The 24,845-nt window shown below is 49.3% G+C and overlaps 1 protein-coding gene across 3 annotated transcripts in view; it reads right to left on the bottom strand.

The window, feature by feature from the left end:
• LOC118788337 (tyrosine-protein kinase CSK) overlaps positions 1 to 24,845 on the bottom strand; it is a 45,290-nt gene that overhangs the window by 5,691 nt on the left and 14,754 nt on the right. For all 3 annotated transcript variants that reach the window (XM_036544296.1, XM_036544297.1, XM_036544298.1), the window contains 4 exons: positions 11,784 to 11,910; positions 7,901 to 8,014; positions 7,456 to 7,568; positions 2,023 to 2,242 (listed from right to left, as the gene is read on the bottom strand). In XM_036544296.1, coding sequence (XP_036400189.1) covers positions 2,023 to 2,242; positions 7,456 to 7,568; positions 7,901 to 8,014; positions 11,784 to 11,798 — 462 coding nt within the window. In that variant the 5' untranslated portion in view covers positions 11,799 to 11,910. The remainder of the gene's footprint in view (positions 1 to 2,022; positions 2,243 to 7,455; positions 7,569 to 7,900; positions 8,015 to 11,783; positions 11,911 to 24,845) is intronic.

Below are 24,845 nucleotides of genomic sequence, written 5' to 3'. Positions count from 1 at the left end.
CATCTCTTAATGTAAGAAATGCACTGCTACTGACTAAAATAGCTCAGTTAAAAATCAGGGCTTTTGTGCAAAGTCCAGCGTCAGGTGACTGATAATTCTGAACCCAGGCTGTGGGAATTAAGATGCAATCAGTGATCAGGGCCTCTGAGCAGATGTAGCAGAAAGAGGAGACACTGAGGAGAGGAACAGACTCAGAACAGGGACATTGAATAGCGCGGAACCCACTGAGCTCAGCAGTGCATCCTAACCTCAACCATTTCATTTATTGATAACAGCCAATTATACCACTAATCAATGAAGCTTATCCCATCCTGAGCAATCCCAGTGACCTCGCAGCATGTGGCTGATCGATTCTAGAACCACAGAATTCGAATCACCCTTCAGAGGGATTGGGAGACGGATCAAAGGAGAGGGCAAGACAGACACGGCAAGGCTGACAGAGGAAGTGAGCCCCTCTGTTTAGGAAACTGGCAACGAGAGAGCTGTCCACCCTAAATCCTGTAACCCCGCTCAGCATCTCTCACATACAGAAAGCATGAGAGGGGTGTGGGAGGGAGGGTTCTACAGTGCAGGCTACAGTGCCCGGGGTGAATGTGTTTATGGAGTTCAATGTGAAAGGACGGGGCGGCGAACGTACGTTTTTGGCAGCAGGGCACCTGCTTTGTGCCTGAAAGACACGGTGTTGTAATCTCCCTGCCTCACGTGAGCCTGAAACCATGCGGGGCCTGTTGTGACAGGCTGGGCAGAGACACAGGGATCCGGACGAAACAGAAAAACAGGCAAGAATGCGGGGAATTCGGACAGGTCTGTTACCGAGGGAGACGGGGGGGGGGGGGGGGGGGTTGAGCGGGGCAGGGAGAGGGAGACGGGGGGAGAGAATGGGAGTGGGGCAAGAAGAGAGAAAGAGAGGGATAAAGAAAAGAGCAGGGCAGAGAGAGAGAGGGGAGAGAAAGAGCAACAGACAGAGGGAGAGAAAGGGAGAGTGTGAGAGAAGGAAGGCGGGGGTGAGAAAAGAAAGCAATAGGGAGGGAGAGATGGGGAGAAAGGAAGAGTGAAAGAGACAGAGAGGGAGGGAGAGAGGCAACGACGGAGGGATTCCTCTGCGTCTCTGTGCCGTCTCTTGCTCGACTCCCACTGCCCCTGGGAGCAGGATCAGCCATAATTAAACTCTGGCTGGAGATAATTTAGCGGCTTTCTTATCGCACCAGACGAGAGACTTCCCTCACTTCATCGCTCTGTGTGAGGCCTGGCATGTGAGACCTCATGGCTCGGACACTGCTCTGACCCACTCCACAGTGCCTCCTCTGAACACCAGAGGACTGGAGAGAAACCAGGGGAGCACTTTCATCCTGAGACCCGTGAATTGAAAACTCTGGGACCGCTGCGAGTTCTGGGCTGTAGGAAAGGGTGGACGCTGAGCGCCTGATGGCCGATACCTCGGGGCGAGAACACGTCTCTGCGACCATAACGGGCACATCCCCTCTGCACATCACGATGACAGCCTGACACAAGCACACCCAGTTTTTTACGTTCAGTCTGAGTGGCATATTTAACACAGCACAGGGGGAGGCAGCCTCAGTATCTCATCATGTGTGTGTGTGTTCTTGAAGAAAAAGGCACAGTGCTGATATGAGGACAGTCCATGTTCACACAACCCTGTCACTGTCAGCATCATCTTGAAACCAGTTTGATGGGATTGCCCCAGTCTGCTTCCCTGAATTCTCAGTAATTTTGTTTCTGTGTGCCCCGTGCATGCATGCATGTGTGTGCGCACGAGTGTGTGTATTGATGTCTCTGCGTATGCATGTGTGAGTGTGCATGTGTATGTATAAGTGTGCACTTTGTGTGTGTGTGTGTGTGTGTACGCACGCATGTATAGAGAGGAGGCAGGCTGCTATATCCCTGTCGGGGTGACAGGGACAGGTGGGGCTGCAGGGTGGAGCCAGAGGACCGTGGGAAAGGAGTGATATTTCGCCCGGGGACGCAGGGAGGTGTGGCTGCCCGCCCTCTGCCCCGCCTCACCTCCACGAGCTGCATGAGGTTCTCGAAGTACTCCTCCTCGTCGATGGTGAGCTTGCCGTTGTGGTAGATGATGCGGTAGTGCTCGACCTTGCCCTCGCAGCTGACGCACAGCGTGTAGTCCCCGGGGTAGTTGGTGCTCTCCCGCACCAGGTACAGCCCCGTCTCCGGGGGGTACAGCAGCCGCTCCGCCTGCTCCCGAGTGATCTTACCATGGAACCACCTGCAGGAGGAGAATACACACACACAATACACATCACAGACAATACACAGCACAGAACCGCCTGCAAGAGGAAGGGGACACAGGCCAGATACAGAACAAACACAAAGATCCCCAAAGAAAAACCTGTAGCAGATGCGCACTATACCCAACGACAGAGACAATTTCACACAGACACTAGCCGCGTAAACGCACTCCCACGCGGCTAAAAGGAGTCGTCGTGTCTGACTGGACATATGGACGGACGGGGAGGAGGCCGCGGGGGCTAAGCTCATGTCAAACGCTCACTGCGTTTCACAGGCACCACGCTGTTCAGAGAGGCCCCTCATTAGCGACGACTTCCTGAGTGGTGAGAGAGGCACTGCAGCAGCAGAAACAGGAAATGCTGCGGAGAGCAAGCACAACGGGCTCGGAAGCAGGCGCGCGAGAGCGCCGAAAAACAGGAAAGCACACACTACACCGGGCTGGTATCGGCTACAGCGCCGCATCGGCACACGTACCGCCACAGAAGAGTGATTCCCCCCAACCTTTTTATTTAGTTGCCCGGTTTTTTAACCGCTTACATTTTCAGTGTGTGCCTATTTCTACGGTCTTGAGATTTTCAGCGTTTGCCTATTCCTACGGCCTCAACTTTGCCTTTTCTCCTTTGTAAAGCACAAAGTGAACGAGGCTTTGAGAACCCTGTGCGCAAAGCTGTTCAAGCAGCCCTTGTTATTTTCAATTCATGTCAGAGAGGAGACCCTCTTCCTGCGTTGTCTCCTTCGTAAAACATCCTCTCCCTTCACTGAGGCGAGACACACGGGCACGCAAAGAGACGTTCGTCCCGCAGCAGGCCCGGCTGTCCGTCAGCCCTGTCGGACTGAGAGCCAATCGCACCTGGCAGAGTTATTAAAAAACACAGGAAGACACCTCCCTGGGGGGCCGCGGTGTAGCTGCACGCTCTTACTACAAAACCAACATCCCTCTCACTTTGAAGGCTATGCGCAGAAAAAGAATAAAGCGCAAACATGCACAGACCCCTTTGGAGTTTACATTATTGTCATTTAGTAGACGCTCTTACCCAGTGACTTAAAGGTAAGTTAGAATTCTTACATGTTCTCGACATTTATACAGCTGGATATTTACTGAGGCAATTCTCAGTTAGGGTCCTAGCCCAAGGTTAAACAGCAATGCCCCGCTGGGGAATCGAACCAGCAACCTTTCAGTTACAAACCCTGCTCCTTATCACTGTGCTTCACTGCAGCTGCGGAGAAACAGGTCAGAAAGAGGCAGGGCCTTCTCTCTTTAGGCCGATAGTGGGTATAAGGGTGTTCGCTCGAGGTGATTGATTGGCTCAGCGCTGGCCCCTCCCCTGCCGCTCCCAGTGCTGCTCTGACTGAGACGGCAGTCTGTGTTTAAAGCAGCTCAGGGAGGATTGGGTTGATTAGATAAGAAGCTCCTTAACTTCGTTAATCTGGGAGAGGGAGCCATCAGCCAGGCGGGGCGGCCCGCAGACACTGAGCGCGTGCGAACGCCAAGTCCCAGAGGATCCTGACGAGCGCCGCCAGAGAGCCGGGGGGAGATGTCAGCGTTTAAGTATCTCTGACGGGCTTTTCACACCAACCAGACAAAAGTCGCTTTGCATTATGGTCAATTATTCCACCCCCACCCCGCGCGTGTGGCTCTCTCTCGGCTACGTGATCGCCCGGGCTCTGCCGCAGCGCTGTTTGCCAATTCCCACCCCACCCACCGAGCTCCGGTTTTGGTGCGGGGGCCGCGGCACGAGAACGAACGGGGTTGCAGTGTCCCTGTTCAATGACCTGCACCGTGACGCTGTGCTGCCTTTGGCCACCAGGGGGCAGGCCCGTGGAGAAACCTGAAAATCCTGCTCCCGGGGGTGTGTAGAAATCACAGCGCAGACCGAGAGGCAATTTGTAGCACAGGGAGAGGCTCAACCGACCGCGCTGGCAGCCTGCTGTAAGCCGTCCACCTCCGGAGAGCAGCCACCACAGAGGCAAGGAGAGGACGTCAGCCTTCCCTATAAAGCAGGGGATGTACTAATCTCCATGCGTAAACCTCTGGTGATGGGGAGAGGTGTGGAACGTACACGGCTCTGACAGCGCAGTGAGAAATATTGCCTGGCAGACTCTGTATGGGGGTGGGGGTACCGTCACCGCCGCATAACGTAGCTTCCAGGCGTGAGAAGCTGCGCAGATTACATGAATCACGCACTGCCGATTTCAGCTCCACAGCTCCCCAGTCATGTTCAAACTCATGCTGAACAGCCGGAAAATTTCAACGGGGGGCGGAGCTGGAAGCCTCGGTGAGAGCCAATCGGCGGAGCTTCGGAAAGCTGCCCGGATACAGGCAGGGTGATGCACGCTTACTCGCTTGCTCGCTCGCTCTCTGGCAGCGTCCTGCAGGCTGTTCCCTGGAGCGGCCTGGTAGTTGTGCTCTGAGATGAGCTCGCCCTGCCTGCAGCTGCCACTGTCTCATTACATTACATTACTGCCACTTAGCAGACAACACTTATTAACAGCGACTTACAGTAGGTTACAATTTTATCCATTTATACAGCTGGATGTTTACTGAGGCAACTGCGGGTTAAGCACCTTTCCCAAGGGCACCTGTTGAAACGACAGCCTTTGAGTTACGAAATGCAAGGCTCCTTACGGCCCCGCCACAGTGCAGCCTCTCTTGGGCACTGCAGAGGAAGGTTATCCCAGTCCCAGCTCAGACGGACGAAAGGAGCGCAGAGGGGGGTGGCATATGGTCTCCACAGACGACGGGTCGGAGGCCCCTCTGGTCTGGGAGTGTCTGTGTCCATGCCTCACTCCACCTCGTCTGCCAAGGGACAGACATACACCCCTTTACCCCCCGCTGTGAACCTGGAACCAGGGCGAATCCCTCAGCCTGGGATCGGCCTGCTTTCCCAGCATCTGTGTTGCAGGTAACACCCTGGAAAAGCAGCCTGGTTGTGCTGGGTGAGTGACCTCTGAACTCAAGCCCATGCAGGCCTGGGTCTAGCACTGCAGGGCAAAAGGGGATGAATCAATGAACTAAACCAGTCATCTGGTTTGTTGAACTAACCCGACACGCATCTCCACCCCTGTAATCTCTGCTCTTCAGCTCTCCTTAACATCACATTAAATATTTGCTCAGCCAGTTCATCCAGGGCGACTGCATTTTATGGCATTAAATGATATCCAGCCATAGAACTGGATAGTTACCGAAGCCATTCTCATTAAGTGCCTTCCTCAAGGGTGTGAATGTACCGTTTTGATTTAAGGCTCAGTGCCACCCCATAACAATGCCTTCAACACAAACACGCAGACGACCACCGTGCTCAGATCCACTCTATATTTACTTGAGTATTCTGACAAATGTGGTATTATGACTCGCCACTAATTAATTTACGTTTCAAACAGCCACATGACGCCTACATCAGTGAGTTTTTCCCCATCTCCTGTTAAAAGCCAATTTGCATGATTCTTTAATTTTTTTTCCCCTCTTCTGAAAGTGCTGTCTCTTCAAAGGGGCCCGATTCAAATTTGGCCTCCAGATGGGCCGAGCCTCCACAGATAGGCAGGAAGGGGAGGGAGGCTAATTACCGATAGGTGTCCTCAGATGTTATCGCCCTCCCAACATCCTCCTCACACTCACATGCTGCCTGCCACAGATACTCTACAAAATGACCGATATGTAGCCCCGGCATCCCTTCAGTCCTATGTACTCCTCTGTCTACAGGCTTCCAGCTGGCAAAAGGAGTTTACTGTTCATCACACCCCCTCACAGAGACCAGCAAATGAGAAGACTTACAGCTTCAACAAAAACCAAAAGGGAATTTTAAGCATTTAGCATGCAAAGCTGAGTATCTGGTCAGTGCAGAGAATATCTGTCCTTGTCTCTTAAAAACACACAAGCACATGCACACGCACACACACATGCACAGAGAGCAGAGTCTCCCTCGCCACACAATAGTCAGGTCGACAAAATGTGCGCACTACACACTAACTTTTCAACCCTCTGTTACAGACATTTCTTTGGCCATTGCTTCATTCTCTGCTATTCTCAAAGAAAGATGAGTGGGAGGCTGGGATGGCCACAGGGGGGCGTGAGCGGGAGGAGCTATCAGCGCAGTACTGGGGCAGAGGCCTGCGAGTGTCTGAGGCCATGCTCCTTTTGAGCTTCATTAGAGCTCCACAAAGCGGCCCGACGCACTCGTGAGCGGGAACACCGACACGCGTGGGGTCAGCTGGGGTCACTGGCCAGCCCGGGACACGGCCTCCCCGAGGGGGCGACGGCTCCTCACCCGCCCCCTCTCAAACTCACAGCGCAAAAGAGAAAGCGATCTCCGAGTGAAACCAAAAACTACACGGACAGTGTATTTAGGCATCTCCGACGCTGACAAAACACCTCCGAGCAGCGTTTGAACAGATGAATCTTTTAACTACTTTAACATCTTCTGTGTGTAGTCCTGAAGGAAGACACCAGGGGATTAATTAGAGCCACCACTTTGATGCACAACGACAATTCAAAGAAATGCCACTGCGCATTTCTCTGTGTGTGAATTCTCAATGCTGTATATTCAGCTCTTTTCACAATTCCTTCATTCTCAAACCTCTTCAACAATACAACACAAGGCGCACAGAGGCACGAGGGATATGCATTTCCAGCAGTTCAGTGTTTGAATATGTGATCTTGGGAGTCAAGGAATATTCAAATAACCAAACCCTGCTTTTACTGAGAACAGTGTGAAACCCAAGCTCTTTTCATTATAAATAATGACTCAAAGCAGCTAAATCTGCATTCATCTTTCAGTGCAGAAAATGAAGAATATCATTGAAATATGTGTTACATTAAATTATTGTCATTTAGCAGGCGCTCCTATCCAGAGGAGCTTACTTACAGTAGATTACAATTTCATCCATTTCTACAGGCAGATATGTACTGGGGCAACTGTGGATTAAATACTCTGCCCAAGGGTACAACAGCAGTGCCCTAGCAGGAAATCAAACCAGCAACCTTTTTGCACATGAGCCATGCTCCTTACCACATAGAACCCCGTTTTACTGATAAAATTAATATTTTATCAATGTGAAACTGAAACTGTAAAACTGTGCATTTCGGTACTGATTGCCTACTGGTCTCAGGGTGACGCATTTGAATGATGAAATGCTGGGTGTCATTGCTGGTGCTCGTGCTCATGTGGGCGCAGACTGAGGCACTGTACTTACGGCATTAGGCTGAGCTTGCCCCCAGACTTCACTCCTTCCCTTTTCTGCACATAGTTGGCGGGGATGGTGCCCTCTCTTCCCACTGTGTTTTTGGCTTTGTACCAGTTTGGATCCTGAAACAATGGTGGGAAACAGGAGCCAGAACGCGTCACCGAGGAGCCGAGGGTGGACCGAGTGGAGCAACGCGGTGATGACAAAGTGTTCCATCACTATGACACACTACAACACACCACAGCTACAGCACAGTAAAATTCACTTATTTTTCCCCGGCACAAGCAACATTCCCCTTCATGTTTATACTGTTGACAGCCACTCTCTTAATCACCACAATGATGTCTTTAACAAGCGCACACACAGGACACCAACAGCTGTTTCAAAAACAGATTCAACACTCCGCCTCCCCTCCTCCCAGCTTCCCGTTCCCACGGCAACGGTGGCAGGTTACCTTGGTGACTCCAATGATGCTTAAGACGTCTCCCTTGCAGAAGGGCAGGTCCTGCTCTGTCGTGCCCTGGAAGTTGTACTTGGCTACGCACTCCGTGCCGGGCGGCCATGTTGTCTGGAGGGAGGGGGAGAAGGGAGGGGGCGAGAAGACAGATACTTAAACAGGGCAACATAACGCCACGACAGCTGAGTGATGGAGCCGGTCAGGGGAGGAATTACAGGTGCTGTTGATACGCAGCATGGTGCAGCAGACACCTGTCTCTGACACACACTCTGTTCATCATTAATTTATCCAGCACATGCTCACTCCATCAGTCCTGTTTAGCTGCTTTAATTAACTACGTCTTCATGCATCTGTCTAGTTGGGCGGTGGACCAAAGAGGAGGGTGAAGAAGAAAGACAGAGTGAGAGTGGGAGAGAGGAAGTGAGAGAGACAGAGGACTGAACTGGATAGTACGGCTTGGGCACGTGCTACAGGCAGGTGCACTGTGAGGCACATATGAAACTCTATTCAAATACATTTGCAACACCTGTGAATCCCACTCAAATCTGCAGAGCTGGGCAAAGACGCTATGCAAGACCAGACCGGGGTCAGTAGTGTGAGCTCTCTAGCTGTGTCTTTTGATTGCATGCCGTGGCATTCACCTGTTAGACCCACAGGCCTCTCCTGTAGCACTACAGCTACTTCACTTCTTTACACCGAGTGTGAACCTGTTAAATGATTGACACAGGCAAATAACGTGCCATTACTGAATCCCTCTCTACGTATACAACTCAGCTCTACAAAGCCCATTTTTATGTCTAAAATTAAAACACTCATCATAACACAACATCATGAGACTGAAGTTGATATCTTTGGATTTTTAGTTTGACACACTTGTTTATATATTATTTTTAAAATGAATAGTTTTGCATCATTCCTTACAAATGACCTGTTCCTTAAAGAATGACCTGAAAGTTAAGTAAGTACTTAAACTACTTTGAATGTAATATTTCAGTAAGGGAGTCATTTCATTTTATTTAAACATTGTAAAACATCAACTTGTCCCAACCTGTCATACATACATATATATATATATATATATATATACAGTGCTGGCCAAAAGTATTGGCACCCCTGCAATTCTGTCAGATAATGCTCAATTTCTCCCAGAAAATGATTGCAATTACAAATGTTTTGGTAGTAATATCTTCATTTATTTTGCTTGCAATGAAAAAACACAAAAGACAATGAAAAAAAAATTAAATCAATTATCATTTTACACAAAACTCCAAAAATGGACCGGACAAAAGTATTGGCACCCTCAGCCTAATACTTGGTAGCACAACCTTTGGACAAAATAACTGCGAACAACCGCTTCCGGTATCCATCAATGAGTTTCTTACAATGCTCTGCTGGAATTTTAGACCATTCTTCTTTGGCAAACTGCTCCAGCTCCCTGAGATTTGAAGGGTGCCTTCTCCAAACTGCCATTTTCAGATCTCTCCACAAGTGTTCTATGGGATTCAGGTCTGGACTCATTGCTGGCCACTTTAGAAGTCTCCAGTGCTTTCCCTCAAACCATTTTCTAGTGCTTTTTGAAGTGTGCTTTGGGTCATTGTCCTGCTGGAAGACCCATGACCTCTGAGGGAGACCCAGCTTTCTCACACTGGGCCCTACATTACGCTGCAAAATTTGTTGGTAGTCTTCAGACTTCATAATGCCATGCACACGGTCAAGCAGTCCAGTGCCAGAGGCAGCAAAGCAACCCCAAAACATCAGAGAACCTCCGCCATGTTTGACTGTGGGGACCGTGTTCTTTTCTTTGAAGGCCTCGTTTTTTTTCCTGTAAACTCTATGTTGATGCCTTTTCCCAAAAAGCTCTACTTTTGTCTCATCTGACCAGAGAACATTCTTCCAAAATGTTTTTGGCTTTCTCAGGTAAGTTTTAGCAAACTCCAGCCTGGCTTTTTTATGTCTCTGGGTCAGAAGTGGAGTCTTCCTGGGTATCCTACCATAGAGTCCCTTTTCATTCAGACACCGACGGATAGTACGGGTTGACACTGTTGTACCCTCGGACTGCAGGACAGCTTGAACTTGTCTGGATGTTAGTCGAGGTTCTTTATCCACCATCCGCACAATCTTTCGTTGAAATCTCTCGTCAATTTTTCTTTTCCGTCCACATCTAGGGAGGTTAGCCACAGTGCCATGGGCTTTAAACCTATTGATGACACTGCGCACGGTAGACACAGGAACATTCAGGTCTTTGGAGATGGACTTGTAGCCTTGAGATTGCCCATGCTTCCTCACAATTTTGCTTCTCAAGTCCTCAGACAGTTCTTTGGTCTTCTTTCTTTTCTCCATACTCAATGTGGTACACACAAGGACACAGGACAGAGGTTGAGTCAACTTTAATCCATTTTAACTGGCTGCAAGTGTGATTTAGTGATTGCCACCACCTGTTATGTGTCACAGGTAAGTAACAGGTGCTGTTAATTACACAAATTAGAGAAGCATCACATGATTTTTCAAAGGGTGCCAATACTTTTGTCCGGCCCATTTTTGGAGTTTTGTGTAAATTGATACTTGATTTGACTTTTTTTTCTTTCTCTTTTGTGTTTTTTATTGCAAGCAAAATAAATGAAGATATTACTACCAAAACATTTGTAATTGCAATCATTTTCTGGGAGAAATTGAGCATTATCTGACAGAATTGCAGGGGTGCCAATACTTTTGGCCAGCACTGTATATATATATATATATATATATATATGTAAGTTTATGTCTGTTACTTACAGCTGAAATGTATGTACAAATTCGATGTACAAGTACAGTTGTACAGTTGTGTATGTTACCCTGCATAACTGGACTGCATATTAAAATCTTACTGTAAAAATTTAGAAAGAATTTTTTCAATCCCATGACTGTCACTTAGGCAGAGGCTGTCAGAAAGTCAGAAAGCGGCGCTTCAGAAACATAACGCCTTGCTTCAACCACAAGGAGATGTTTGCACGCGAGATCTGCGGACCACATCACATAGCGTTTCGAGAGTTTTCTGCGCAGGTAATTCTCACGCTCTGCACAAAGATGTACACACTTGCAGCTCTAGAACCATACTTCCTGCCTGCCTGCACTTCATAAGCGAGAGTGTGGGAAGGCAACCTAAATGAACCCCATTTTTCATCCTTCCCATTTCAAACAAGCTCTGCACAATCACAGAGGAACACACAGGGGCTCACATCAATCCACGGGCAAGCCTATGGGTAAATTAGCCAGCGTTCCCGCATGCCTTGAAATCACGCCCCGAAAACTAGCGTAGCTGAAGAGCAGCAGCAGCGCTAAGCGGCGCACGAGTGCCTGACTCTCCCGTGCCAGAGAGGGGAATGTCCTCGCGTGACCTCGGTGCTCCTAAACCCGCGCCACGCCGAGCGTGCAACCGGCTCCTTTCAGCAAAATCAGCCTGGAAACCCAGCAAGCCGCAGGTGGTCGTCTCTATTTTTCTCACGGCCCCGCGCTGTGCGTGGCGTATTATACAACAACAAAGATAAAAATAAATGACACTGATATGCAAATGCTCCTCTCTTTATTTAAAGATGGAAGGAGCAGGTTGAGATGGCTATCAGGTACCAATGGCAGCCTCGTGTCCTGGGCCTTGCAGTGTCAGTTATTGGCATCCATACCGGGCAGTTACACCGCCCAGAGGGTGCTGGGAACAGTTTTGCAAGTCTTCGCTTGCCAGGCAGGCCACCAATATACAACCATGAAATACCAACAAGAGAAAACCTAAATACCGACAAGTGATTAAAACTATATGGAAGCATTAGCAGGCCTATCTTATGTCATTGAATGGGGCTGTAATGTCACTTATCTCCAAACCCCCTGAGCGCCGCCAGTCCTCTCTCACCTGGATCCCAGACATGGTGAAGGCAATGGGGGAGCAGGTGTCCTCAGGCAGGTGTCACAGGTCAGCTGGTATCATCAGAGCTGGGGGGGGGATAAGCACAGGCGGAGCGCACCTTCAGGACCGGCACCTGCAGGAATAAAAAGGATGTACGGTCAGACTTCAGCTTATGTTTCCATCTTCGCTGAGCAGGTCACGTTTCACCTTGTTATAATCCCTGCTCCAGCTGCAGCTGCAACCCTGATGGGTATCCATCTCTCAAAATCAAGTCACCGAACACCCAAAACGGGGCCCACTGATTGATATAAGTATGCACTTAGTCTGGATAAAAGGTATTTGTAAAGTCAAAGGTCTTTGTGAATAACAGAAGCCTGGCCCAGTTGAACAGGATCTTGAAATTATTTTAAGCCTGTTTTGACATATGCACTGTAACATGTTTAAGGTAGGCATTCAATTTCTGCAGCTCCTTTCTTTACTTAGGGCCACTTTCTTTGTAACTTTCCCACTTTCTTGTAACCGTCTCATTTTCGCACAGCTTCTGTGAAATGCAAAGTAAACAGAAACAGATGCTATTGAGAAGCTCAGGGCGTCATGGGCCATTCACTCTATATGCTTCACTGATCTGACGCTTGACCAATCACAAAGGGTGATGTGTTGCAGGGAAGTATTTCAAGTAGTATTTCAAGAACTTTACGATACTTGAGATCTGTTAAAAAAAAAAAAAAAAGCTCAGTAATTCGATCTACCATATTATTAAAAACTGCTTATACTGGCCTGCATTTAACCAAGCACGTAGCCTCGGTATCAATGGCTGCTTTGTTGACTGTTCAAATGTTAACTAGGCAAATGAAACTGTTATATGCCATCCAAGCATGTCATAACTGTAAATTCAGACATTTTAAAAGGGCTCATTTTTCCCCTGCATCAGAAAGCACTAAAGCCAATATCCAAAAAGGCTCTAAAATATCATTTATCCGTGGTGCTCAAAGCAAGAGCATCAAATAGCTGGCAGTATTGTATGGGGAGAGCTTACAGGAGTACAAATGAGACATAGCGTCACCTCAATTCCCTCTGCAAAGCAAGAAGCCCAGTTTGCTCAGCCTAGAAGCATTACTATTTGGACTGGCTTGGACTTCATAAAAACCCTTCACCCTGAGGAAAAAATCCTAAGCAGCAGCACAGCCTCCTGCTGGGGATGTCCTTGGTGGCTCTCCCTCACTGAGTGGGGTCACACCGACGAGCTGAACGCGGCCATCGCCACACATGCTTTTATTACATATGATGACAGGTAACCGCAGGTTATGAGGCGTGCAGCCTTTGCATTGCAAATCTTGCACGCTGTTACCGTTTCAGTTGTTTTAGGAAAATATTTCCACACTGTGTGTCTTATTTTGATAAAGCGTAACATCAGCAGGGGCGATGTTTCACAGCTAGCGACGGCGTGCATGCGTGGAGTCATCCACACATCAGCTACACCTCGCCCTTTGTTCTTACCAATGTTTTGGAAGCATTGTTTATCAACAGGAGCCACGACTCTTGGAACTCAGAAGGGAAGCTATACTGACCTCATGTTGCTCTCGGACCACATGGAGCAGCCTCCGTTTCTGGACTCTACATTCAACAAACACGGTTTACTATGTAGGTGATCAAGTTGTTCATAAGTCCCGATTTTCCGTAGAAACGGCTCTCTTGCATCAAGCTGGGAAGAGACCGGATCAAACGTCAAAATGGTTGATCATGATCTTCAAAGTGTTGCCAACATGGAGTGAAAATGAAATACTCAATTTTGTCCTTCTTTTCCTGGTTTATTTTTCCCTGTACCTTAGAAAGGAGTGAATTTGTCTCAGTGCTTAACGTACCAGAAGATGACCCATCTTCTGGTACGTTAAGCACTGAGACAAATTCACTTATAAAGACAAATGGCTATCATGCTGGTGCAGCAGCTATGGCTCATCCACTAGAGGACTAGGCCATTTTGCTGCTCGTCTTCTGTGCATCTCAGCTTATTGTCCAGCAACGCAGTTACGATATTCTGCTATGGCTTCACTTCTCAAATCTACACCAACCTGAGAACTTTCAACTGTGCACGTCCTCTCGTTAAGGAATAGCACTGTCTACTCCGGCATGTCAGCAGATTTCGAGGCTGAATGTTTATTTCCAGGTACACCGCAAACCAAAACCTTTCATTTGCTGAACTAGTTAATGAGCGGACTTTGAGCAATCAAGCTGGGATTTTTTTTATACTGCCGCCTCGCTTGCTTTTATGCTAGCCTGCTACCTTTCAACTACTTGTGTGGAGCCCACCCCTGCTAGGAACAAATGCACACGGCCAAGTCAATCTGCGGCACTCTGACTAAACCCGAAACACCAGATACGACTGCTGATACTACATCAGACGGCCTCAGAGCACCGCTCCAACTTTCGCCCTTTCTGCCACCCAAAATGCGACGCCTACAGAGGAGCCTGGGGGTGCAGTGAATCGGAGAGGCACGTCCTGAGCCCGGGCAGCAGACTGTGGCCAATGCCGCTCCGCGACCCCATGGGAGCCCAACCAGCGAGCGGCCTCATTCAGAACCTCATCTAGCCCATCTCACATCCGGCAGATTGCTAACAGGAAGTAAAGAAAAAAAACTGAAAAGAGGAAGTGGCTGACGCAGATTTTCCGATGCCTTAGACAGGGCGCGCGTGTGTGTGTGTGTGGGGTAGGGGGGAAGCCGTAAAACACTCCCAATTTTGGTGTGAATCTGAAGCAGGAGTGGGCCCTCCATTTCCTTAATCCGGGGGAGGAAGACAACAGCAGCTTTAGCATGTTGCTGGCAGCAGAGTAAAATACTGAGCTGCCCGCAGGGACTGAGGGTCTACTCGTGTGGAGGAGTTTTTCAAACCACATCAGTCCTTCTAATCGTAGTCATCTGACCGTCTCAGACTAAACACTAACCCATACGGCACCTCATCTTCTGCAGGGATCTGCCCAGAAGGGGGCCGGAGGACCGCGAGCAGGTCGGCGCAGGTAGAGCTGACCGCGCCGCGCCTCTCAGCTCTGAGCAGCGCAGCACATGGGGGCGAGGGAGGCCTTCGTGTCAGCCCCAGCAGTATCCGGTGTTGAAACAGGAAGCTGCCTAATTGCAGACTGCTGCAGATCTATGCAAACTGCTGGAACCAAATTTAGCTGCGCGGCCTAGTACACCCAGAGACCGCTTGCTCATTTCGCTAGAGCCCGCCGATCTTTCAGATGGCAGAATAGCACGTATGGGAAAGAAGAACTGAGATGTTTCAACGTGGCCTGCTCACACTGCTACGGTATAGTATGTTTTCGCCCAGTGATGGCGTTCCGGTGGGCGGGACGATCAGCGGAGATATGTTCAAGTGTGCATATATTTTCACACAGCTGTTATCTTTGAACAGTCATAGCGGAATGATTTAAATGAACCTCCCCTCCCCTCCAGACAGTCTGCAACACAGAAACGGGGGCGGGTGCATTGGTTATTGCACCACATGCAGGACGGTAGCAAACTGTGGTTTCTATTGCACTCCCACACAGTAAGATAGTTAGCTAACTGGGGGGGGGGGGTTAATAAATGATTCAAACAACAACCCCTAAATGGCAGCTACCAACACAGTTTGAATAAAATTCCTACGAGACTAGCTAGTTACAACTTTTTGTACTGCAGTCACTGTAGCCACAGAGTTAACGTTGACATAACGCAAAATTTGTCCCCCCCCTTTTTGAAACTCAAAGAAAGGCAAAAGTACTGATGACTGTAGGAAATTATACTTGGGGTTTTTGCTAAAACAAAAAAGGTTATTTAGAGTAAATACCAACAGTAAATACCAACTGCAACCATCTCTTCTCTGAACACATAACTAGCAAGATCAGTCCACAATTTTCGGTGACTGCGTGCTACATTTTCAGCATGTCATCTAAGGTCAGAAAATGTTTGCGGTGAACACATGGCTGACAGAAAACCAGTCTCAATTCGTTAGGGAGCGTTCATAAAAGTAATGACTGCTCCTGTGATCTGGTGCGCTGCATCATTCATGCCTCTCAACTGCTCCGGCACCCTTAGCAACACTGCGAGGCCAGCTCTGATTGGACAAAAACCATGTTAGACCTGATCGTGATCTCAATCTACACCATGGAAAGGCAGCAGATGAGAAACGTGAGGGCTGGCAAACAGACAGCGAGCGCCTGATTCTCCTGTGAATGACCGTCAGTGTGCGACTGAGCTGTAGGAATCCCTGGCCACAGAGAGCGGAGAGGAGACAAAACTCTGACCTCTAATTACACACGGGGAGATCAGCCAGGGGCCGAGGCTCTGGAGGCATCCGGGGAGAGGGACTGGAGCAGTGCATCATGGGAGCTGCCACGGGAGACTGAGAGAAGACGCAGCAATAAGAAGTGTGTTCCCAAACACTGCAAGGCAGGGTGCCAGGCTGAAGGGAGGCCTTCCAGGCACTTCTGCCCTGCATTGGGGGGCGTTTCGGGTGCAAAGGCGAGGTGCTGGACAGTGCGCTCAGTGGCTTTCTCAATTCCAAAAAAGTGTACAGATTTATCGACACCAGTGTTCACCTCCTGGCTCGTACGGGCTCCTCTTTCTCTACCTCTTCCTCTCTTTCACCTCGGCAACCTGCGACTATCTTCGCCATGGCAACCTGGATGGTTACGTAAAGCCCTCCCATGGGCACCTCTCAGCCCTCTCCCCTGCTGACACTCATGAGCGCGGTGTCCAAGGGTTTTGCTTATATGCGCTCACCCTGCCAGCGCTGCTCCCAGGGAACAGTCCAGGACCGCAAACTGAGGCCTGACACAGGAAGGGACAGTGTGAGAAAGCAGTCCAATTTAAAGGAAAAAAAAAACTGATTGACCAATTTTCATGGCGCTAAAAACTTAAGCACAGTATACAGAATTCAGAGGTTAAAATGTATAGCGCAGCTCCGGCTTTCATGTTCAAACTGAATGTTAGGGAACCCAATTTCCTGAACTGTACTGAGAATAACAATCCCAACAGAAAGAAAATGAGCAAACCCACAGACATCTCTCCGGCCACAACTCGCAATAAACTGTCCCACTTGGGAGTGCTGCAGACAGCATTCGAAGGCAGTTGCTGTGATTTGGCACTTTAAAGAAGCCTACATTATTTATGCTGCACATCTACTGAGATCTTACTTGCTGAGATGTTTGTTATGAACGCAAAGCAATGGTATGCGCTGTTTCTGGTTAGGAGGGCCTTGCTCTGGGGAAACAGCTTTTTGTAACAGCCTACAGCATCCCCAGGTCTCTTCTATGTAACTGGGTCTGAAGCGCTAGCATCAGATGCTACAATCAAAAAAAAAAAAAGCACGATGGTGGGGAACAAGGGCAAGTGTATTTGTCCCAAAGAGGATTTACACTCTACATGCTCAGGTAGATTTTCTCCTTGGCAGGTTAAAGTTGCAGGGTAATTAGCTACTCTAGCAGGTACTTTTTTGCATAAATAAATCATCATTATAAAATTATAATGAACCACTATGTTAGTCAAATAACCCTTGTAAAACACAAGATGCCCACATACACGCCCCCTTCAGTGCAGTTCATATTGTTTAAGTCAGTGCTGGAATCCCTCATGTCATGCTGCATTTGTGAAATCTCATGTTGGTCATCCCTGTAAGATACAATTTTGTGTCGTCCAATCACAAGCTACATATAACAACTAACCATGTATAACAGTGATGTAACTTCTTCCACTGTGAGACGATTTGGTTTGATTTGACAATTAACAAGCCTTTTTCCATCCGTGAGGTAGATACACCTACTAAGAGGTGTAAACCTGATCGACAGCAACCTGACCAAGAGCAACATGACAAGGATGGCAAAGGAAGACAACAGTGTAAATAGGTTTCTGAAGAAGTATTATCACTGTATGAGAGGAAGTATTCAAATAACATCTGCCTGGCTAGCTATAAAACTAGCTAGCAGTAGTACTATGTTTTAGCTTTCGGACTTAGTTGTAACATTATTTTGCTGCCTAGCTAGCTAATAATATACATTGCTATTAGCATTACCACACAGATGCGTGCCTCACAGGATCCAGTTAAAATGTGAAGAAAGCTTTATGAATTTTAGATTGCCAGCTTGTCAGGACAACTGAAGATTCAGTAAACTATCATGTACAGAAAGATTAAGGTGAATCAGAGTTTGAATCAAAATTGAACTAACAACTTGGTAGACTGGATAAAACAGGCATATCACCATGGATCACCCAAAAGATTTAAAAGCATTGTTCACTGAGGAGGCAAAATGTCAGCTGTAATGTGAGAATCCCACGGGAATCTCACAGCACCATCCCAACTTGAATACATCTGGTTGCCTGATGAAGTTCATACGGAAGTGGTCATTTACAATTAAATTTGTCATTACCTGGTCTGTGAATATGAATTTAATATCAGTTGAAATAAATAACCACTGTGAGGCTGCACAACAAACTTTTACAATTCTATTATTTTATCAAAATGCAATTAATTATTTTGGCTGGAGAAAAATCCAGCTACAAGCAACCCCGGCTGGTGGACCAGAAAGTTAATTTTGAAGCCTTCACACTCTATACTGCACCCCCATATCACCCTTGGGGTGTTCACAGTGTGGCTGCTGCCCCTGCTCTCCTGGACCCCTGACCGCAGGTGCAGAGTCCGCCCCTCCGAGCTCACTTCCTGCTGGGGCTGCTGCTCGAGCCACGGGGTGAGAGGAAGTAGCCCTAGTGAGTACGAGGGCACGCTGGGCCGTCACACCATCATGCCACTTCCTCCCGGTCTCTCTGCTGAGCAGTGCAGAGAGCACAGCAGCGAGAGCAGCGGCTGTCCCACGCTGCCTCAGAGCACTAGGTGATGGAGTTAGAGGGCAAAGGAGTTTGCAGTGCAAACATGTGTCACACTTTCCTGCACAAATAACCACGCATCCTCCAAAACTGCATTTCTGTGCTAATACCACTCCTGTGGTGTGACATAAATCTTGTCAGGATGGAAAAGAATGCACTGTGTGTGTGTGTGTGTGCCTGTGTGTGTGTGTGTGTGTGTCAAACAGACAGACAGAGCTTAGTGCATGTGCAGCTTAGTGCAGAGTGCATGTGAGTGTGGACAAATTTACATGCATTTGAGTGATGCAAAAAATGAAGGAACACAATACACCCGTTTTGTGATGGCATCACAGCATATGTGCATGCCAAACTCTGTGTGTGTGTCTGTGTGTGTGTGAGAGAGAGAGAGAGAGTGAGAGAGAGAGAGCGAGAGACACACATGGAGTCTTGTGCCCAGCTGAAAGATGGCGTGAGCATCCCCCTGCAGCCAGTGCCTTCCTGCCTGCCCGCTACAGCAACATCACACCGCACTAATCTTTGCACCACCCCCCCCCGCAAAGGGGATGCGAAGACCTGGACACAAAGAGAGGGGGCTGATGCAACATCATGAAACGACACGGGCCCGCAGCCCCTCCCCCTCCCACCCGGCACGGTGTCGCTGTTGGTATCCGACGCTGTACCGCGCGTGCAGGTGTGGCCAGGGGCGTGGGGGGGGGGCTCTCGGCCCGGGGTCTGCTCACAAAGCTGGCATTGTACAGACGACCAGCCTCGGCACCGACGAGAAATATGGAAATGTGACCTACTCGCTATGCAAATACCCGGGCAACAGAACACACACAAACACACACACACACAATGTCCTACAGAGGCCCCCGAGCACCAGTGGCTGGACTGATGTGGACCGGCTGTTGGCACTGACCACCGCCCACACTCTTCTACTCTGGGAGCGTGAGCAGCCTTTTCCAGCAGCACACACACATTACTAGCAGGGTGCATACGCTTACAGCTACAATGCACGGCGATGATGCAGTCACCTAGGAGACAGGAAGATGCGTGTAAGACTGCCAGTTTTAGGGGGATTTCTGCAGTGATGCAGGGGCACCGCTGGATACAAAGGACAGTTCCTGTTTAAAAACAAACGAAGAAAAATGTAGCAGAACCTTGTCAATTTGTGAACAAATTCTGTAAACCACTCAGAAATATATATCATGAAAACCAAATCGAAGACATTCCAGGAAGATAAAGAGAGAAAACGTGCAAGAACAAATCATAATCTCCAGTTCATTTCTTGGCAGGGGCGTGTGCGATCAGACGCGCCATATGAAAGTGATGTCACCGCACTGTATCCGCAGAGTCGCGGCTCGCACAACGGCCCCCTTTATTCCTGCCTCCCGGCTCTGGCCTGCTCCAGCGGCTCACGCACCAGGACACCAGCTTGCGTGTGAATGGCGCCCCATTCAGCCCCGGACCCGAGCCGCACAATGGACAGCGCCGGGGCTCGGACATATCAAGAGAGCCGCGCGCAGAGCCGTGGCCTCCCTCCTTTCAGGGCGCGGACAACGGGCGTCTTTTATGCTCCTGACCGATCTGCTCTGACCCCCTGTGACCCCGGGAGGGGGGTGACTGAGCTGGCTGGGCTCGGCTGGCGTCCCGCGCGAGAGAGAATCGCCTTCGGTGGGTTAGAGCTGATGAAAGCAGTGAAGGATACGGGCGCGGGGAACGCAGGATCGGCCCGGAGCCTCATCTCTTTGGGTCTCTCGGGACTCCTGCTTGACCAGACGGGGACGATCACGGCGCTAAATGCGACACAGCCAAAGCTTCTGAGGGGAACAAAGGTATAAAAGGATTTCCTCACAACGGAGGGTGGGTCAGCTGGTGTGTGGATTCGATGTAGAGAAGAGGACAAGCTGCAGGGTGGGGGGTGGGGGGTTGCAGCCCCAAAATCCCCCTAAGAAACAGAGGGGCTGAGCAGCAGGGTAACTGCACAAGGGGAGGAAGGGGGTGGGCTGGGGGTTAATGATGATGGAGATTATTCTTCTGAATCCATCTGCACAGAGTGGGTGTCAGTCCATCTGGCCTGGAACATACGGCCCTGCCCACCAGCACTTCCACACACACCTGAGTGAACTACAGTATCTCTGCATTTAGAAAACACAGTAGGCTTCACTTCACATGATCAGGCTAAGCTAAGGTATTACTGAGGGAATCCACAGTAAGAACGGGCCTATAGATGAACTGTCCTTGACCATTTTGCACAGGAAATTGTCCTGTGGTGGTTCATCGAGTGAAAGATTGCTCATTATCACATGTGGAAGTGCAATTAATCCACTGTAACAGTTACAAACTCCACAGCTGCATCCCAAGTCTGCTCATCTCAATCTGCTGTGCAAGGCCTTGCCTCCCTGGCAACAATGGAGTTTTGCCCTGCGCCTCAGCCTCTGAATGCCTGAGAGCAAGCTGTGGCAGGATCCTGCTCCACCATACTTCCCTCCCGAGGCCCTGAGATGCTCCATGGCTCCCTCCTCGGGGCCGTGACCTTTCCCCTGTTTTCCCTCCTCTTGTTTACTGCGACGAGGCATTCAGGTGCAGCAGTCGCTGCAGCCGCTATTAGAGCATGTTAGCACTGGTAGTTCTCCACAGCTACAAGAAAGTGACATTTAGCAGTGGCAGCAACAATATCGCTTGGTATCTATAAATCCTGGGGGGCTGTCAACGTTAAATGGACCTAAATATTCAGTTAACGTAGCCTAAGTTAATTTTATCTGCAAGGTATTTTCAGAACAGCCAAATCAGTTTACAAATGAATAAAAACAGCCCTGGAGCGTGTCACATCATTTTTTTTCTTGATAATATTTCATGTCTCTTGTGGCTCTCTCTATCGAGACGATTATTTAAGTATTTGAAGCAATTCAAGGCACTAGGCTGCAGGTCAGTTTCAAAGGGAGGGTGGCTGTCAGATCCGGCTGACAGATCTACTCCTGTTGTACAAAACAGCTACCGGGGGGGGGGGGGGGGCAAAGGCAGAACACACGCAAGCTGCAAAAAGTTTTACTGAAACAACGGTCCTGAACCTGGGTGACTGGCTGCACGCAGACGCTCAAAGCGAAAGTTTGGCATACTTGCACCGCCCAGCAAGCAAGAAAAGGGAAGTGAGAAGTGGACAGAGCCAGTATGAATGGAGCTGCGGTTGGAAACATCACACCGAAAGCGCGAGGCGCAGAACGAGGGCCAAGGGCCGCACGCAGCCGTGCCACGCAGCCGTACCACGCCGCCATTCTGACCCCGGTCCAGCAGGAACCAGGAAGCCCGCTTCAATGGGAGCCCGAGAGGCAAGACGTGATGTGCCCTGAGATAGAGCCGCTCCGACACTCTAATAACTGGCTCGGCCCTCCCTTTCATCTCCTGCCCTCTGCTCTGTGGCCTGAGGCCGGCTGCTGCTTTCTGCACCACATTACAATGCCATTTATCTAGAACGACTTACACAGCGTGTCTAGTAGTGCGGCATGACAAGTTGCACATGTAGGACACCGGAAATCACACATGAACAAGCATCAACGCTAAACCAGGTAGGCGCCGAGAGCGCCTGTGGTCCCCTACAGGTAATCACATCACCACATCAGCAGCATTTTCTCCATACGTTCCAAACGACCTTTAAACAAACCCCTGGCATTTGATGAAGGATGTAAGCTGTTAGGAATAATGAGGAAGAAGAATTCTGTCATGGAGGATCTCTGCAGTGATCCTAAGGCTAGAAGGGCTCCTTCACACAGTTCTGTCAGACCCATGGGCAAACATGCCAAAACACAGCCCTTCTCTCCACGCCACACTTCACTGCCTCGTCAACCGCATGTGACCGTTCACGACTGCGTGGAAAAAAACCGAGTGCCTCCAACTGCAGTGACTTCACATGGCTTGAAAACAGCGACCCAGCAGGCAAGGGAAACGAACTGAACTCACGCCAGCTACGGGGATTCTTCTGTCTTCTTTGTGGGGGTGTCTCCCAGCAACTCAGCATGATGGGATTCGTCCTGGGGTTGTACAGGACTGGGGATTGCACACCCTCAAAGCACTGCCCATCTCTCCCTGTCACTCACTCTTCTTTAAAACTCAAAACACACAGAATGACTCTCATAAACTTCATCTGGTATACAAGCGTTTGCCTCTCAATTTACTTCAGCTTTGCAGACATCCACCTTTGCCCCAGCTTGTTGAAAACATACCACAAAAGGAAAACATTTGGAGGAAAAAAACAAAAAAAAAACCCCAAAAGCCCCACTAGTAGTTGTGGAATGGCTTCTGAGCCACACGGCGGGGTACGTACAAAGAGAAAGGGCCATGCTCAATTAGCTCCAGGCATTTCGGCTGGGTAACTGAGCGATCTTGGGTGTGTACGTGTGAACTTTCCACATGGCTGTGCTTGGGTGTGTTTGTGCCTGTGTCTGTGGGGTGTACGCACAGGGCTCAGTGTGTGTGTGTGTGTGTGTGTGTGTGAGGGAGAGAGCTGTGTCCTAATCGCACTGGTTTTAGCATACACGCTAAACGGCAAATCAAACCGGTGTGACAATACATGTGAAAGGGTTAAAAAAACAAGTTTTTTTTTTTTTTTTTTTTTTTAATTCAATAAATACATGTTGTTTCCAAAGTCAATGAGTAATCATGTTAAATGATCATGATCTCAATATTGACCAAAATAATTGTGGTTATGATTTTTGCCATAATCGAGCAGCCCTAAGAGGGACCCTACGGCATGACGTCTCTCCAGCTCATTAAACACCATGGCTGCGTCTGCCATCTGCCGAGTGCTGCTGGCTCTCCATCCTGATGGAGCTTCTCCTCTCTTTCGCTGAGGCCGCTTCTGTTCTTCCACTGCACTCATCAAATGCCTCCATCCATCTGTTGTTTCTTTATTATGTGAGAAAAGAATGCTAATTCCCCCCACCTCCCTTGACTCTTTCGCATCAGCTAGACGTAGAAAAACCCCTGAAAAACACGCTACTTTCACTGAAGGGTTCAGCCTGAAACTGTGAAAACCCTTCAGTCTGAGAGTCAGCTCGGAGTGGCCACAACCTGCCTAAACATGTCTGCTGTGACACCTTCCTTAACTGCTCATCGCTGTTCCTCACTGCCCTTCGGGCCTGCCTGCAACCCCCACGCCCCTGACAGATCTGACAGCCGGACGGCCTCTGCAGGTGGCCCAGAGGGTGGGGCTGGTTGAGCCCGAGCCGTTCGACCGCACGCCCCTGTCGCATTAACGCCCGTTACCCCCTGACCACGGGGGGCGAGGCCCTGCTGCCATCCAGCGCCTCGCCGACCACCAATGCTCTGCAGCTGTGGTGTGTACAGGATGGCGCTCAAATAGGAAGTGAGAGGAAGTCATAAAACAAAGCTTAAACACGCAGACCCAGGCTGGCACACGACTGTGAGGTGTTTATGCACAGATTAGTGCCTGATGCACTCACACCTGCTCGCTAAGTCGCTCTGGATTAGGACTTCTTCTAAATGACACACTGTAAATGTAAACAGATTGGTTTGAGATGTTACCTCCGTTTAGGCAGCCTTAGCTTTGAGGCACTGACGCTGCCAACGGCAACCATGTCGGAATCAACACTGAATGCTGATTAGAAGAACAGACCAACAGCGCAGCCGCTCTAACCGGGGTGAACTGAGGCCACAGTGCCACTCTGACGCCCTCTCCTTCCTCGGTCTTGGTCTTGTCACTCACTTGTCTGGAACACATAGGGACCACCAGGTCAACAGCACCATGGAACAGCAACCAAGGGGTTCTGAGGTCAGTGTTGCTAGCTGAAGGATTTCTGTGGAGATGGGTCACGCTACCCGCCTCTACCCTGAAAGCCCTCAGCAGCTTATCTTTGGTGTAAGACAACTCATTCACAACAAACAATGACGGTTTTGGCCCAGACTGGCACCAGAACACATTTTACAGTGCCTACAAAGGTGAGAGGTGCTGATGTTCCCTCACACGACGCTAAGCACCGCCTGCATCACGTTTTGGTCTCACCAGCCTCTCAGTCCCAGAGGGGCACTTGAGTTCTAATTACTCTCCCACCTCACCAAAGATCAAATGGCTAATGAACAAACGGCGGCCTGTTCCCTACTGGGAGTTCTGCCTCGGCTCCAAGTCACCCTAAACGCAAAGATGAATGGGAATAAGAGGAATACCTGCCATTGAGATGAGCTGCAATTCAGTAACAAGCATCTGCTTTATTCAGGAGAA

This window comes from Megalops cyprinoides, chromosome 13, assembly GCF_013368585.1.
Source record: "Megalops cyprinoides isolate fMegCyp1 chromosome 13, fMegCyp1.pri, whole genome shotgun sequence".
Taxonomy (NCBI): Eukaryota; Metazoa; Chordata; class Actinopteri; order Elopiformes; family Megalopidae; genus Megalops; species Megalops cyprinoides.
Note: the sequence above shows the minus strand (reverse complement) of the source record. Positions and strands in the feature narration are given on the sequence as shown.